The sequence below is a fragment of the Pteropus medius genome, unplaced genomic scaffold (assembly GCF_902729225.1).
Source record: "Pteropus medius unplaced genomic scaffold, Ma_sr-lr_union100, whole genome shotgun sequence".
NCBI lineage: Eukaryota > Metazoa > Chordata > Mammalia > Chiroptera > Pteropodidae > Pteropus > Pteropus medius.
In genome coordinates this window covers 20963684-20977615 of record NW_024344378.1, presented here as the reverse complement: position 1 = coordinate 20977615, position 13932 = coordinate 20963684, and the positions used below count along the sequence as shown (strand labels likewise).

The 13932-nt window shown below is 42.6% G+C and overlaps 1 protein-coding gene across 1 annotated transcript in view; it reads left to right on the top strand.

The window, feature by feature from the left end:
• ABCC2 (ATP binding cassette subfamily C member 2) overlaps positions 1 to 13932 on the top strand; it is a 53606-nt gene that overhangs the window by 20235 nt on the left and 19439 nt on the right. Inside the window, exons 10-19 of the mRNA XM_039871529.1 lie at positions 263 to 517; positions 1339 to 1404; positions 3680 to 3817; positions 4362 to 4508; positions 6052 to 6136; positions 6861 to 6927; positions 8411 to 8537; positions 9970 to 10146; positions 11613 to 11780; positions 12271 to 12451. Of these exons, the coding sequence (XP_039727463.1) occupies positions 263 to 517; positions 1339 to 1404; positions 3680 to 3817; positions 4362 to 4508; positions 6052 to 6136; positions 6861 to 6927; positions 8411 to 8537; positions 9970 to 10146; positions 11613 to 11780; positions 12271 to 12451 (1411 nt within the window). The remainder of the gene's footprint in view (positions 1 to 262; positions 518 to 1338; positions 1405 to 3679; positions 3818 to 4361; positions 4509 to 6051; positions 6137 to 6860; positions 6928 to 8410; positions 8538 to 9969; positions 10147 to 11612; positions 11781 to 12270; positions 12452 to 13932) is intronic.

The window sequence follows — 13932 nt, the reverse complement described above, 5'->3', positions numbered from 1 at the left end:
AAAGAATAAGTAGGAATTTTCTGAGCAAAGAAGTGGGGGTGGGGCGTGTGGGATTGGAGAAGGTGGGAATAGCAAGAAAGAGTGGTCAGGATGAGAGAAGAGTGTATGTAAAATTTGGAGGCAAGAAGGCACAGCCCCTTGAAAAGGTTGTGTCCATGTGGAGCCCATCCTTTTGCTGTAGTCTCATTTCCTGAGTTTCCCCTGTTACTCCCCAGGATCCTTGTCCTTGTCCATGTATTCTAATGCCAGTCTTTATCCTTAGGCACTGATCCTATCCAACCGGGACAGGAAGCAGTACACCATAGGAGAAACAGTGAACTTGATGTCTGTGGATGCCCAGAAGCTCATGGATGTGGCTAACTATATCCAAATGCTGTGGTCAACTGTTCTACAGATTGCCTTTTCCATTTACTTCCTATGGATAGAGTTGGGACCCTCAGTCTTAGCAGGTGTTGGGTTGATGGCAATCCTAATCCCAGTTAATGCAATATTCACCACCAAAAGTAGGGCTATTCAGGTAAAGAAACAAAGTCACCCTGGGGATATAGACCTTCTTCAAAGTCTAAAGTCTTTTTCTTATTTTTTTTCTAACTCTTGTGGGAGTGTGGGCAAAGCAAAGCTGATGGAAGTCCTTCTACCATTCCAAATTAATTTAGCTTTCTTTATCTTCCCTTTGCATCTTCTGACCACTCTTAATGTTTATATACTCTATCTTCATTCATGTTAGAGAGAAGAGCCTGCTTGGAATGAGAAGAGCTGTCCAGGGACCCTGAGCATAACTCTTCCACCCTCTCCACTGGGCTGTTCTTAGAACAGTGATTATTGCCCCTGTTTTTCCACCATAGCAATACAAACCAATACAAACCTTGCAGGGCAGTCACACGAGTGGCCCAAACTTTAAGCCTAAGTCTTGGCCATCGACCTTGCTACACAGAGAATTAAACAGGCTGATATGACAGCGAGTTAACTGGGTGGTTGTTTTAGATTATGGGGTCAGGAAAAGCCTCTGTGAGAAGGGGACATTTGAGCTGAGCTCTGAACAACACAAGCCTGACCATGAAGGAGCAAGCCTTGAGAAAAACAACCTGAGAAGAAGGCATAGTCAGGCCAAGACTGTAGGGGGCAGAAATGGGGTTGGCACATTCAAGGATCAGAAAGATGGTGGCTGTGTTAGAGGCAGAGTGGGCAAAGAGGAGAGTGGGAGAGACACATCCCATCACTGGGCACCTCGAGTTCTTACCAAGTGGCAGCCACGAGTGCCACCACGAGAGTCTGCAGCAAATCTGGATCTTCTCATGTAAAAGTGTGTTTTGTTTTTGTTTTACTTTTTCCTGGCAGGTAAAAAATATGGAAAATAAAGATAAACGTATAAAGATCATGAATGAGATTCTCAGTGGGATCAAGGTGAGACATCAAGCCGTAGGTAGCCCTCTGTGTGCAATGACAGCAGCAGGCCTTAACAAACCCTGATAGAGGCTGTGGACTCCTGCTGCTAGGCCTGTGTGGTGTCACATGACTCCTGATTCATTTACCCACAAGTCTCCTGTTGTTTCTCTTACTACCCCTCTCAGGCCCTCATTTGAACTTTTGTTTCTATTTATTTACCTTAAATGATTTGTTTTGTTTTTACATTACCTTATAAATTGTCAAATCTGCACAGAAGTAGACAGAATGAACCCCCATGGACACCAACCAGCTCTAGCAATTATCAGCATAACCTAGTTTCATTTCTACTCCTCCGCTTCCCACTTCATGCTCTGCTAGATTATTTTAAAGAAAATCCCAGATTATGTTGTCATTTCATTAGTAAATACTTTGTATATATTTCTCAAAGACAGACTTTGTTTTTAACATAACCACAATACCATTATCACAACTAAAGAAATTAACAATCATTCTTTGGTACCACTAAATTTTCCTAATTGCCTCATCTCTCTCTCTCTCTCTCTCTCTCTCTCTCTCTCTCTCTCCCCTCTCCCTTCCAGCCCTTTTTATCGCATGCATCTGTGATATTACCACCACACACATACACACACACACACACACACACACACACACATAACTGTTGGTTAGTTTGAATGAGGATTCAAAAATATTCACACATGGCATTTAGTTGACAGTGCTTTTACTCCACAATAGTACCTCTTCCCCTGCCCCTCTTTTTTGAGTCATATTAGAGAAACTAGGTTGTCTTGTTTCATGAATTTCTTGTAAATTGGTGCTTAGGCCTAAAACTTGATTATGTTTTTAGGCTTGATGTTTTTTGGACAGGGTGGGTAAGGATGTTTCAGGTGATGCTGTGGTGTGTACTTTCAAACATTGGTGATGATGTGTAGGCAGAGGTCCAGGAGTTGTTAGCCTGATTTATCCCTTATTAAGTTTCCTGCCATTCTTTCACCTAGAACAGTGATTTGTGGCCCTGGCAGCACATTTCGATCCCCTAGGAAGTTTGTAAAACCCACTGAAGTTTGGACCCTACTTCAAACCAATTAAATTGGACTCTCTAGGGGTGAGCTTTAGCCATATAGTATATTTTTAAAACTCTCTAAGTAATTTTAATATGTGGCTAAGGTTGAAAAACCACTGTCATAAAAATTTAACAGCCACTGCGGATCATTGCCTTGATCTATTATTTCATTAGGAGTTACAAAAGGGTGATATTTTAATTCCATTAATCCTTTGACATTGATAAGCTGGAATTCTATAAAGAAGAATTATCTCAACTAGTTGATTACCTTAAAATAAAATTCGTACAGGATAGGAAGGCTAAATGCTTTCTTCTTTTCTCTATTTGACAACTTTTAAAATAATGCATTTATTCTACAAAGGTTACCAATAAGACTATGAATATATATGTGTGTGTGTGTATGTGTATACATATATGAATATATGTGTGTGTGTATATATATACACATATGTATATATATGTACATCTATATACACACACATATATTCACATATATACATATGTATGTATATATACATATATATACATATACGTGCATATATACATATATATGTGTATATATAGGTATATATACATATATATATATTTTAAACTTGAAAACATTTTTCCCCACTTTAATTCCCCCAATAGATAGATAGATAGATAGATAGATAGATAGATAGATAGATAGATAGATAGATTTTGCATTACCCTAAACTTCTTGAAAATGCCCTGATATTTCTTCACACAGAACTTTGATATGCTTTTCTGCTAGTGTGGCAAAATGACTAGACCTGGTTTTGAATCTCGGCTCTACCACTACCTAGCTTGGTGACTTTGGGCAAGTTATTTAGCTTCTCTCAGCCTGTTTCCTTATTGTTAAAATAGATACAATAATTCTACAAAAGTAGGGGACTAACTCTTCCTGGTTTATCCAGAACTTTCCAGGTCTGGCACTGAAAGCCTCATGTCCTGGACAACTCTTAGTCCCAGGCATACTGGGACAGTTGGTCGCACATAGACTGTTACAGGAATTAAGTAAAATAATGTGTTTAAAATGTTTTATCCATAGTAGATTGTCAACAAACACGAGCTACCTCTCTGTAATCATACTTTACAATATGGATTTCTACACCCCTCCCCTGCTGATTTTGGGGAGCATATTCTAAAAATAGAGGGATGAGTGTCCTTTTGGGGCAACAGTGTGAACTGTGCTCTTTTCTATCCTATTAGATCCTGAAATATTTCGCATGGGAACCTTCATTCAAAGAACAAATCCATGACATTCGGAAGAAAGAGCTTAAGAACCTTCTCGCCTATGGGCAGCTGCAGGCTATGATAATGTTTTTCTTATACATAACTCCAGTCCTGGTGAGTGACATGAGTCAGTGGGCTGGGTCAGCTTCCTGAAGACAAAGGGTTGTCCTGACAGACTGCCCAGCACCTGTAGGCCTGACCCCAAAATCTAGGGGACTCCACCCCACTTTTTAACTCTCTAGACCGTTCTTCCTACCCCATGCCCCCAACTCCAGTTTCACCCTTGTGTACAATTTGGTGGTCTGAGAGCCCAGAGCAAGTTGGAGGATGTTCAGCATGAATGTGGTATCCAGGAATGATTTGCAAAGAAGGGCTTCCCATCTTCTTGGGGAGACCATCTGGGTCGATAGTAGAAGAAACACTGGTACAGGAGCCAGGAAACCTGAGCTCTGGTTCCAGCAATGCCATTAATTGACTTTATGAATCAGGCAAGATATTTCCTTCTTTTCTGGCTCAAATTTTTCATTTGCAACTTGGGAAGGTTGATATAATCCCTAAGACTCCTTCAACTCTGATATGCTGTGTTTCTGAGACTTAGTACAAGGCTGCTTGAGCCTTTCCTTGTAGGACTAAATTGCTCACGACCTTGCTTTTCCAGGTATCTGTGGTCACATTTTCAGTTTACGTCCTTGTGGATAGCAATAATATTTTGGATGCAGAAAAGGCTTTCACCGCCATCTCTCTCTTCAATATCCTACGCTATCCCATGACCATACTCCCAATGGTGATCTCCGCTGTACTCCAGGTACGTAGGACTTTCACTGTTAACTGACTGTCTCCAATTAATTATCTCCGATTTCAGAATTACTGGCCTATCATATCTCATTTCTAGCTTCTGCTGGTGAACTTTCAATTAGAAAGATTTGTTGGTCTCTGGGGAACAATGGTTTGATCTTAGTAAAATCACAAGCTCTCTCTGAGCCCATTTATACGACGATGCTTATAAAAGCATTTATGATTGACCCTGGTACTTGGAACATTTCTAAGCCCTTTTCCAAGCCTAGTTCTCTTTACATTTTCCCAAGGCTGTTGAAGGATTTGTATAGCATTAGAGAACTACGGCATGAAGGGAGATAAAAGATCCTCTCTTTGTATTAGTCCACGTGGTGGTAAAACTGAAGGCAATTTGAAAGCCTCAAGCTGTCAGAAAATGAGTTTGGAGTTCAAGAGGCTTTGGATGGGCCAGGGCGAGTATCTGGCTCCTAAAAACCGAGCATGGTCACTGAGATGGACCAGGCACCAGACCTCAGGGGGAAGATGACAGAGCAGGTGGCAGACTGGTGAGGTAGCCAGGATGACAGAGTGTGGTGATCGGCATTCATCTCAGAGGTGGCTCACTTCAGACAGCTCAGGCCATAGGAAGGGCTGGTGTTTAGGAGAAGGCCCGCCTGTTCTGGAAGGTGCTGAGAAATTCAGTTTATTACATGGCAAAACAAGATCGACAAAAGTGTCATGTCAGCTCCCTGCATTTCCTGTCCCACAAGATGACATTGAAATAGAAGGGGCCAGATGACAATGTGACAGGGCAATGGGACACTCTGCTTCTCAGGAGCTGGTCCCTGCAGCAGCTAGGCAGGGCATAGTCTGCAGTTGCACTCGAAGGAGAGGCAGAAAGCCTTATACTCATCAGAATCCAGTTGGTGACGAGAAATCATCTCGTGACAGCCTCCCTGGAAGACAGGGAGGCAGGTGAGGAACATCCTTGTAAAAGCTCCTGGAAATCTTCCCAAGTTCCCACGTTCCAGGAGCAATACAGGGTGTTCTGCCGATATTTAGATCAGCTGCAGTTTAAGCTTGGCCTGTGTGGAAGTGTGCCATGGCCAATTCTTCTACAGAGTCCCAGTAGTGGCTCAGTTAGGACACTGAATGGGTCATCAAGGCATGAACTCAGTTAAAGAGCATGCTAGGGGCCTAGTTGCCAGAACCGGATAGAAGTTAGGGTTTGACCTAAGAGGAAGGCAGGAAACGGTTTCTGGAAATAGGTCCAAAGATTGGAAAGAGCAGTGGAGTTGCTCCCCCTGCCCCAAGTTTTCTGAAGGGCTGAAACAGAGCTTCTTAATTTGCCTCTGTCCAGAGGGATGGGCTGGCTCTCTCATGGCTGAGATGTGCCTGAGTTTGTGGTAAGTATCGGGAGGTTCCAGCTTTGGCAAGTGGCAAATTATGGGCAAGAAGCCTGGCAGGTTGACTGTCTTCTTCCACATTTAAGGCTGATGGCAAAGTCAAAATCCTCTCCCTGCTTGCATTGGTCATTGGATTTTTTATTCTTGAGATTCTTTGTCCTTCTCTAGGCCAGTGTTTCCATACGACGGCTGGAGAAGTACTTGGGAGGGGATGAGTTGGACACATCTGCCATTCGACATGACTGCAATTTTGGTAAATGAACTTGGAAGTTTCTTCCCAAACTTATTCACAGTGCTTGTACCAGAACTTTGATATACGGGGCTCAGCAGCAGCAAACTGATTGAAAGAGAGAGTTTGGGGACTTACCTTGAACCTACCTTTACATATAAGCATACTGTGTTTACTTTAAGTTACGTTTACACTCAGAATAGATTGCTTAGCCAGATTGCTAGACAAAGCTAAGTCAGCCGTTCTGAGAATAAGCAAGAAATCCTGCAAAAGGTCTCAAAAGCAGAAGTCAGGATGGAGCTGAGCATGCGGAGCTGGGAAGATAGGCTGGAGCAAAGAAAAACACAGGTTCTGGAGGTTTAAGTGTTTGGGGGCATTCATGGCCAGAACACGCAGTTGGCCTGTATTCCAGGGTGAGCAGTGGCTGAATTTATACACAGAAGTGGAATTTATACCAGAACATGAGGTGATGCAGGGCCTGAGAATGTACCCAGAGCATCTGCACATCTAGAATCTGGGCTACCAATAGGCCTGGGACTCCTGAATTGAAAAGGATTTCATATGCGGGCAACTTCTGGTCTCACCTCAGGAGTTTTTGTTTTCCTCCTAGTACTGTAGGAGCCAGCACTGACAGAAGTCATCTCAGGATCTGCTGGAGGAAGCAGAGAGGGACACCTGAGGGCTGAGGAAGGGAGGACAGACATAGGGAGACCTGCATCTGACTAAAAGAGAGGCCTTTTCTCAACAGACACAGTTGTGCAGTTTTCCGAGGCTTCCTTTACCTGGGACCAGAATTCGGAAGCCACAATTCAAGAGTGAGTTGCCCATTTTCCATCCTGTTCTTTAGGATTCTCTTCACTGGTCCTGTGGCTGAAAAATTCCATGTAATAGAACAGATGGGGAGATGAGCTGTGTGCACATGTTCATTTAGATACTAGTGCAGGCTCAACTCCTGGAGGGATGAGCTGACAGGGAAGAGCCTGAACCTCTTTGCCTATGCCTGCATCTGCCATCCTGCTTTCCTGCTGCGGGACTATGTGAGTTCAACGGAAAACCATGCAGATGTTTGTTTTCCAAATTGTGGATGGAGATAGTGCAGAGTGAGCCGGTGGCCTAGGTTTCTGAAGGTGGTGGAGGATTCACACAAGAACCTGAACTCAATTTAAGTTCATTCATTCATTTATTCATTTAAGAATAATAATCGAGAACATTGGAGTTCTTTCCTCAGAGTGGACAATGGGAGCTGCTTCTATAAGATTCACTTTCAAATATCTGGAGATTTATATCTAAACAACCCATTCCTACATCCTTCCCTGGAAGCTACCTCCTCTGCCCTAAGCTAACCGCTTCTTGCCACACTGTTGCATGTAATATATTTCTTTTGCTATACATGTAACAGCACACCCAGGTCACCCACTGAGCAGGGTACACAGTGTATTCCAGGAGCCTGAGCATACCTTATTGTCTTCCTGCTACACTTAGGACTTTCCACCCTTCTCTGCTATTTCTATTGCCTTGAACATGGACTCTGGAGCTTGCCCCAGGATGTGTCAGGCCAGAAAGCTCCTCCTCCGAACTCTCCCAATCTGAAAGCCTCTCTTTGCAAAGAGAAGACTGGACATAGCTTCCACTTTGCTAATATAAATCTAGAACAAGTTCAGTTCAATGGGCAAATTCAAAGACTGTGAACAAGTTTTTGATGTTCCTAATGTTCTAGAAACTCAAACAATAGGGCCGCAACACAGAGTTTCTAGGAGTCTAGCCCACTGTGGGCCCCACCTCAGCCAGACACAGCCAGATACCCAGGAGAGGGGCCAGGGAATCTGTGCTTTCAGCAAGGGCTCCACTGAATGGCTATCCTCACTGAAGAGCCAAGTTTGAGAAACTGATCTAGTCCAACCCCCTTAGTTTAGAAATGAGTCCAGAGGATGTGACCTTCCAAGATCACATAGCTCAGCAGTGACAAAGCTGGGAGTTGAACTCAGTTCTCTAGGTACCAGCGTGTTCGATGGTACCATGTTGGTTCTAAGAGGATTTTTTTCAGTGGAAACCCATGTTTGGCACAAATGGCATATATAGATGAGTTGGATATGTTAAGGCTCACTCTCTAGGCTCTTAGAGCTAAACAACAACAACGACATTAAGAAAGCATTTTGGAGTCTTGTATATCCAGGACAAATTCTCCGGTCTTGAAGGAAAATCTCCTAATACCAGACTTCCCATAGCGAGTCTGAGAAGGGGCTTAAACTCCTCTTGAATAATTGCCTTTGTCTCCTTCAAATACACTTTCTCTTTCAGCGTGAACCTGGACATTAGGCCAGGCCAGTTAGTGGCTGTGGTGGGCACCGTGGGCTCTGGGAAAAGCTCCTTGATGTCAGCCTTGCTGGGAGAAATGGAAAATATCCACGGTCACATCGCCATCAAGGTGAGAGGGAATGCCGAGGAGAAGGCTCTCACGCTCAAATGTGGGCCACTTGGCGCCGCTTTCTCATGTGGGAGAACACACTGAGGACTACAGTCTGATCACTACTGCTATTGTTTTCCTATAGGTAAAAGGTCTTGGAGACGCCTGGTAGAATTGTAACCCATGGATTCTTTGCCCCACCCCACATATATAATCAGGCTCTGGTGGTAAATTCTAAGGATCTGAATTTTTAATGAGGTCCCCAGGTGATTCTCATGTGCATACTAAAATTTGAAAACTATTGAATAGAGGTGTCTTCTTTTTTAAAGTGTAGGCAATTCTTCTATGTCTATATATGTGTTTTTGAAAGCCTCATGCTCTGCAAAACTATGTGATAAAAATAACAGAACCTGAGGGATAGTTGGAACAGGTTATTAAACTTATATAACTTTGTAACCAGGGTACCACCACCACCAACAACAACAACAAAAATAATGGTAAAAACAGTAGCACTGTAAAATCTCTGCTGGCAATTACACCCAGCATCACAATCGGTCCTGGGCCTCCCACATCCCCCTTTGAGGAAACTTGCTTCCAATATAAAAATCCGATATAGGGTGTAGACACCTTCATCAATTATTATTTTTTTTTAACAGAAAGTAAATGTTTTCATGGCATCTTCATCAGCACTCTCAGCTTCATCAGAGAATTTAGGGGAAATTATAGGTACTTTGAATCATTTAACCAGTCAGTACTTGCATCATAGATTTTTAGCTTTTTTCCTTAAGATCTTCATATACTGTTAAACTTTCCTTTTAATTATGAGAAAGCTTGCCCCTGACACGCTCCAATCAGTTTAAAGAACTTCTTCCACATGATACTGACATTATTCCTTGATCTACCAATCACTAATGAGCTAATTTGCATTAAATCAACATGCAGTTTAAAAGAGCAGACTCTACAGATTTAACTCTGTCTTTTTTTAGAAGCCTTTTTTCCCCTACCTTATAACTGAGTTCTTTCTCAAACACGGGCATTTGTCAGATTCCATCTGCTTCATGCGTTGGCCTGCAACCTCATTCCAATCTCTTAGTTTTTGCTTTCTAAGATATCATCTATACCATTTCCCCCGTTAGTGTAAACTCATTGAGGTCTGACTGGAACACTGTTCCAGAAGGAGCACAAGTATTCATCCTCCAATTTTCAGGATCATGGCTAGAAAGTGGTAGTCAAAGACAGGGGACTTTACATGGTCAGTAAGACATTGAATCTTTCTCCCTGGTTGATACAATAAATACATGTACATTTATAAATATCAGATGTTCAGTCATCCTGACATACATTTTTTCAAATCTAAGTTCCATTTGTTCCTCCCTACTCCTGCCATCTTCTCCTTCTACCCTGCATTGCTTGGAGGTAGGTACATTATCTGGTCTGGTCTTTTCCCATCCAGGGCACTGTAGCCTATGTCCCACAGCAGTCCTGGATCCAGAATGGCACCGTAAAGGACAACATCCTTTTTGGATCAGAGTTGGATGAAAAGAGATACCAGCAAGTTCTGGAGGCCTGTGCCCTCCTCCCAGACTTGGAAGTGCTGCCTGGAGGAGACTTGGCTGAGATTGGAGAGAAGGTACTTGAGACACCAAGGGACCGTGAAGGGTGAAGAAATATTGAAGAAAAAAAGTGACAGTGGTGAAGAAGTACATGGGAGTAAAATAGTTGACCAATTTTGTTGGTCCTGTTTGGAACAAACATCAGAAAACACAAATTTGCAGAATATTTGGTGCAAACAACTCAGAAATTTAAAATTTTGTGCCTGGAGGCAAATACAGCAATTATGTCATCTAAAGGAAAGATGGTGCAGCTAGGACCTGAGAAATTAAGTAACCAGCAACAGGCCCGGTATTGAAGTTCAAGGGGAGGGGCAGAGGTGGGACCAGAGCCTAGTATCCTGATGCTACTTTTGGACATTAGTGAGGGCCACAGTAGGGTTCTAATAATCTGCTCCCAACACTTAGATATTTAGTGTGGATTGTTTCCTCATGCTATTAAATTCCTTTCTGAAAAATAGACTTTTAATGACTGCTGTGTATTGTATCCATTCTATGGATATAACATAATTTGTTTAGAAATACCTGAATATTACATATTTAGGAGATTTTAATCCTCCATCCTGTTAAAAAACAAAATTCAGCTGAGTAAATTTGAAGATCCGATTGGCTTTCTTAAATGATTCATGAATGGGTCAGCATCCCATCCAGCAACTAGAAGGGTGCTCCGAGGGTTGTACAAAATGGAAACTTTTTTATTTTATTTTATTTAAAAAAGAAAAAGAGGAGAGGAAGCTGTTAGCAAGAGGAAAAAAAGGATTATTTGGGGGGCCTGAATTTTTTTTTTTTTTTTGGAAGGGAAGAAAATGGGAAGTTTTTATCCTGTAGGTTGTCTCTTCTTTCTATGAGGGACAGGAAATGGAGAGGGCCCGCATGACAGACTGGTATTGACCAGAAAATTTCACACTGCTTCATTAAAATTATGTTTCTGGGAGAGGTTGAAACAGCAGTTAACTCAGGTGTTAGTTAAATCTGGGTTTGATATCATGGGCTTTGGCACAAGCGATGGCATTTTGGGCCCTTTAACAGACTCCATTACTAAAACTGCATAGAGCAGTCTTTGGAGACAAGGGTCTTGAAAGGTTAGAAGACTAGTGAAGATGTAGCTCTAGTGTGATTTTGTTAATTAATTCAGCATAGATTTATTGAGAACCTATGTGTCAGACACTATTTTAAGTGCTGGAGTTATATCCATGTACAAAACAGAAAAAATCTGCCCTAGTATAGCTCTGCATTCTCAAGGGACAAGAAACAACAAAAATAATAAATAAGTAAATTATGATAGAAAATGGTACGGTGGGCTATCTTTAATTATTGGGCTTAAGATGATTTACTTGAATCAAAGTTATTTATTTGTATAAAGGAACTTGTAAGATTTTTAAGCCCTTGATACCTTATTGTAGCAAATCTTTTTTACCCCTCTGTAACAGCTGCTGTGAAGGGGGATGGTGGAGTAGTATTTAATAGAAATTATTTTCTTTTTCAGGGTATAAATCTCAGTGGGGGTCAGAAGCAGCGGATCAGCCTGGCCAGAGCTATCTATCAAAATTTAGATATCTATATTTTGGATGACCCCCTGTCAGCTGTGGATGCTCATGTGGGAAAGCATATTTTCGATAAGGTCTTGGGTCCTAATGGCCTATTGAAAGACAAGGTGAGAAATTATTTAAGGTGATACAGACATGAAGTGTGTTTGGGAGGTAGGACGGCACACATCTCGTAGGACAGCTGCTGTCCTGGAGCGGATTTCCTTATTTGTCTGCCCCCCGGGCTTCTGGTTAGTGAAAGGAGCAGTTATTTAGCTAGTTACTTAATTACTTATGTATTCATCCATTATATTGATAGACTTTGATCTCAAGTGACATTCCAAAGTCCAACTCCCGGCTCTGCGGAGAGCCGGAGGAAAACATGTGTAGGGCAAACCTTATTGTTACTACAAAACGTAACTGTGAGTATATCCATGATGACAGGAGTCTCATCTTACATGGGTCAGGTTGTAGGATGAGGTGCTGCGAAGGAAGGATGACCACATTTTGAAGCAAAGCCCCACAGTGAATCGAGGTATCTGTTTTCCCCTTTTTAGAGTAGGACAAGAAAGGTGGAGGACACAGAGTCATCAGCACAACTTACTGTTATTTTCACAGACTCGACTCTTGATTACACACAGCATCCACTTTCTTCCTCAAGTGGATGAGATTGTGGTTCTGGAGAATGGCAGCATCTCGGAGAAGGGATCCTACAGCACTCTACTGGCCAAGAAAGGATTGTTTGCTAGGAATCTGAAGACATTTATAAAGCAGACGGGTCCTGAAGGAGAAGCCACAGGTATGTAAGGAGGATTGGAATTAGGTAGAATTTGAGTATGGAAAGAGGTGGGAGTGGTAAACCGATATCTACCTCCTAAACTACTCAGTATCCACTAAACTAGACTTGAAAGAAACACATAGAAACTCTATGCCTGAGCCAAACTGGAGGCTTATCCTGCTCATCTGGTCTCTGACATGAAATCAAAGGGCAGGCACTTTTCAGAAGGATATGACTGGAGGTTTGGGATAATTAGCCCTTGTGGAAGAAATGCCAGTGTCACAAGGGACCCCTGCTTCTACTGATTTAGGTCACACATCCCACCCCGAATCCATTAAAACTACTTCCTGGACAGCTTCATAGGCTGGTACTCATAGTGTACTGCTAAATTCTTGATAAACCTTATCAAAGAGCTCTTGACTAAGATACCAAAAACCACAGCGTGTTTTGAACTAGAAAAAATCATGGCAGTTGTACAGTGTCACTGTATACACAGGAATAGCCCCTAATACCACCACTGTTGGGATCACCAATTAGCTCCAGTCAGCAATAGAGCCTTGTTCTCTGGGGTCCTTCGCAAGAACCTTCGGTGTTCCTGCGCATAGTTCCAGGTATTCCCTTCAGGGAGCCGTCATCTGCAGCAGGTCAGGACTGAGAAAGCAAGTCCTGGAGGGTGCAGCGGCATTTCAGAATTCAGTCAGAAGAGGGGGGAGTAGCTATAGAGCCTGCAAGTGGGAGCATATTTAGGCCTTGAGGTCAGGACATGTGATGATTTTAAACCACTCTTGCAAAAGAGAAGGAAAGGAAAGACTGTGAAGTCTATATAAGGGTTGGGGGTACAGGGCAGGAACAAAGAACAGGATGGTATAGGTGACAGGGATCAGGAACCAGCCCAGAAGGGTAGGGCAGAGGCACTAGGAATCAGCAGAAAGAAAGGAGTCAGAGCTTTCCATCAGCCTTTATGTGGTCCAGGGACTGCCCTGGAGAAACAAAAGGCACCCATCTGGGGAATGAAGGCCCACGCAAAGGCCCGTGTCTGCTGCTGGATCCCTCTGAGTTACTGTTCAGCCAATCACATCACTGTGGCCTGGACAGTTTGATTACACTAATTCCAAACTTTTTTTTGTTTGTTTTTTGCCTGAATCTAAGTTTCTAGATTCTGTTATTAAACCCCCATCGGTGGACAGCCCCTTTGGAGAATCATATCTTTTATGTACAAAGGACAGTCTGCAAACTAGCTCATTAAGCTCTTATTCTGGTAAATACTGATAGACTGTTTCTGAGCAGTTACGTAAGCCCTAGTGCCTGGCATGCTGTTGTGTTGGTTCTGGAACTTGAGGTACTGACCGTGAGATGGTAGAATGAGGGGAAGGGCAGGAGGGCAAGGTGACTTGTATCAATATTGGCTCTGGGTATTAGCTTTCTAATTAGCTGCCGTGACAAAGCACCACAAACTGGGTGGCTTAAACAACAGAAATGTATTGTCTCACAGTTCTGGAAGC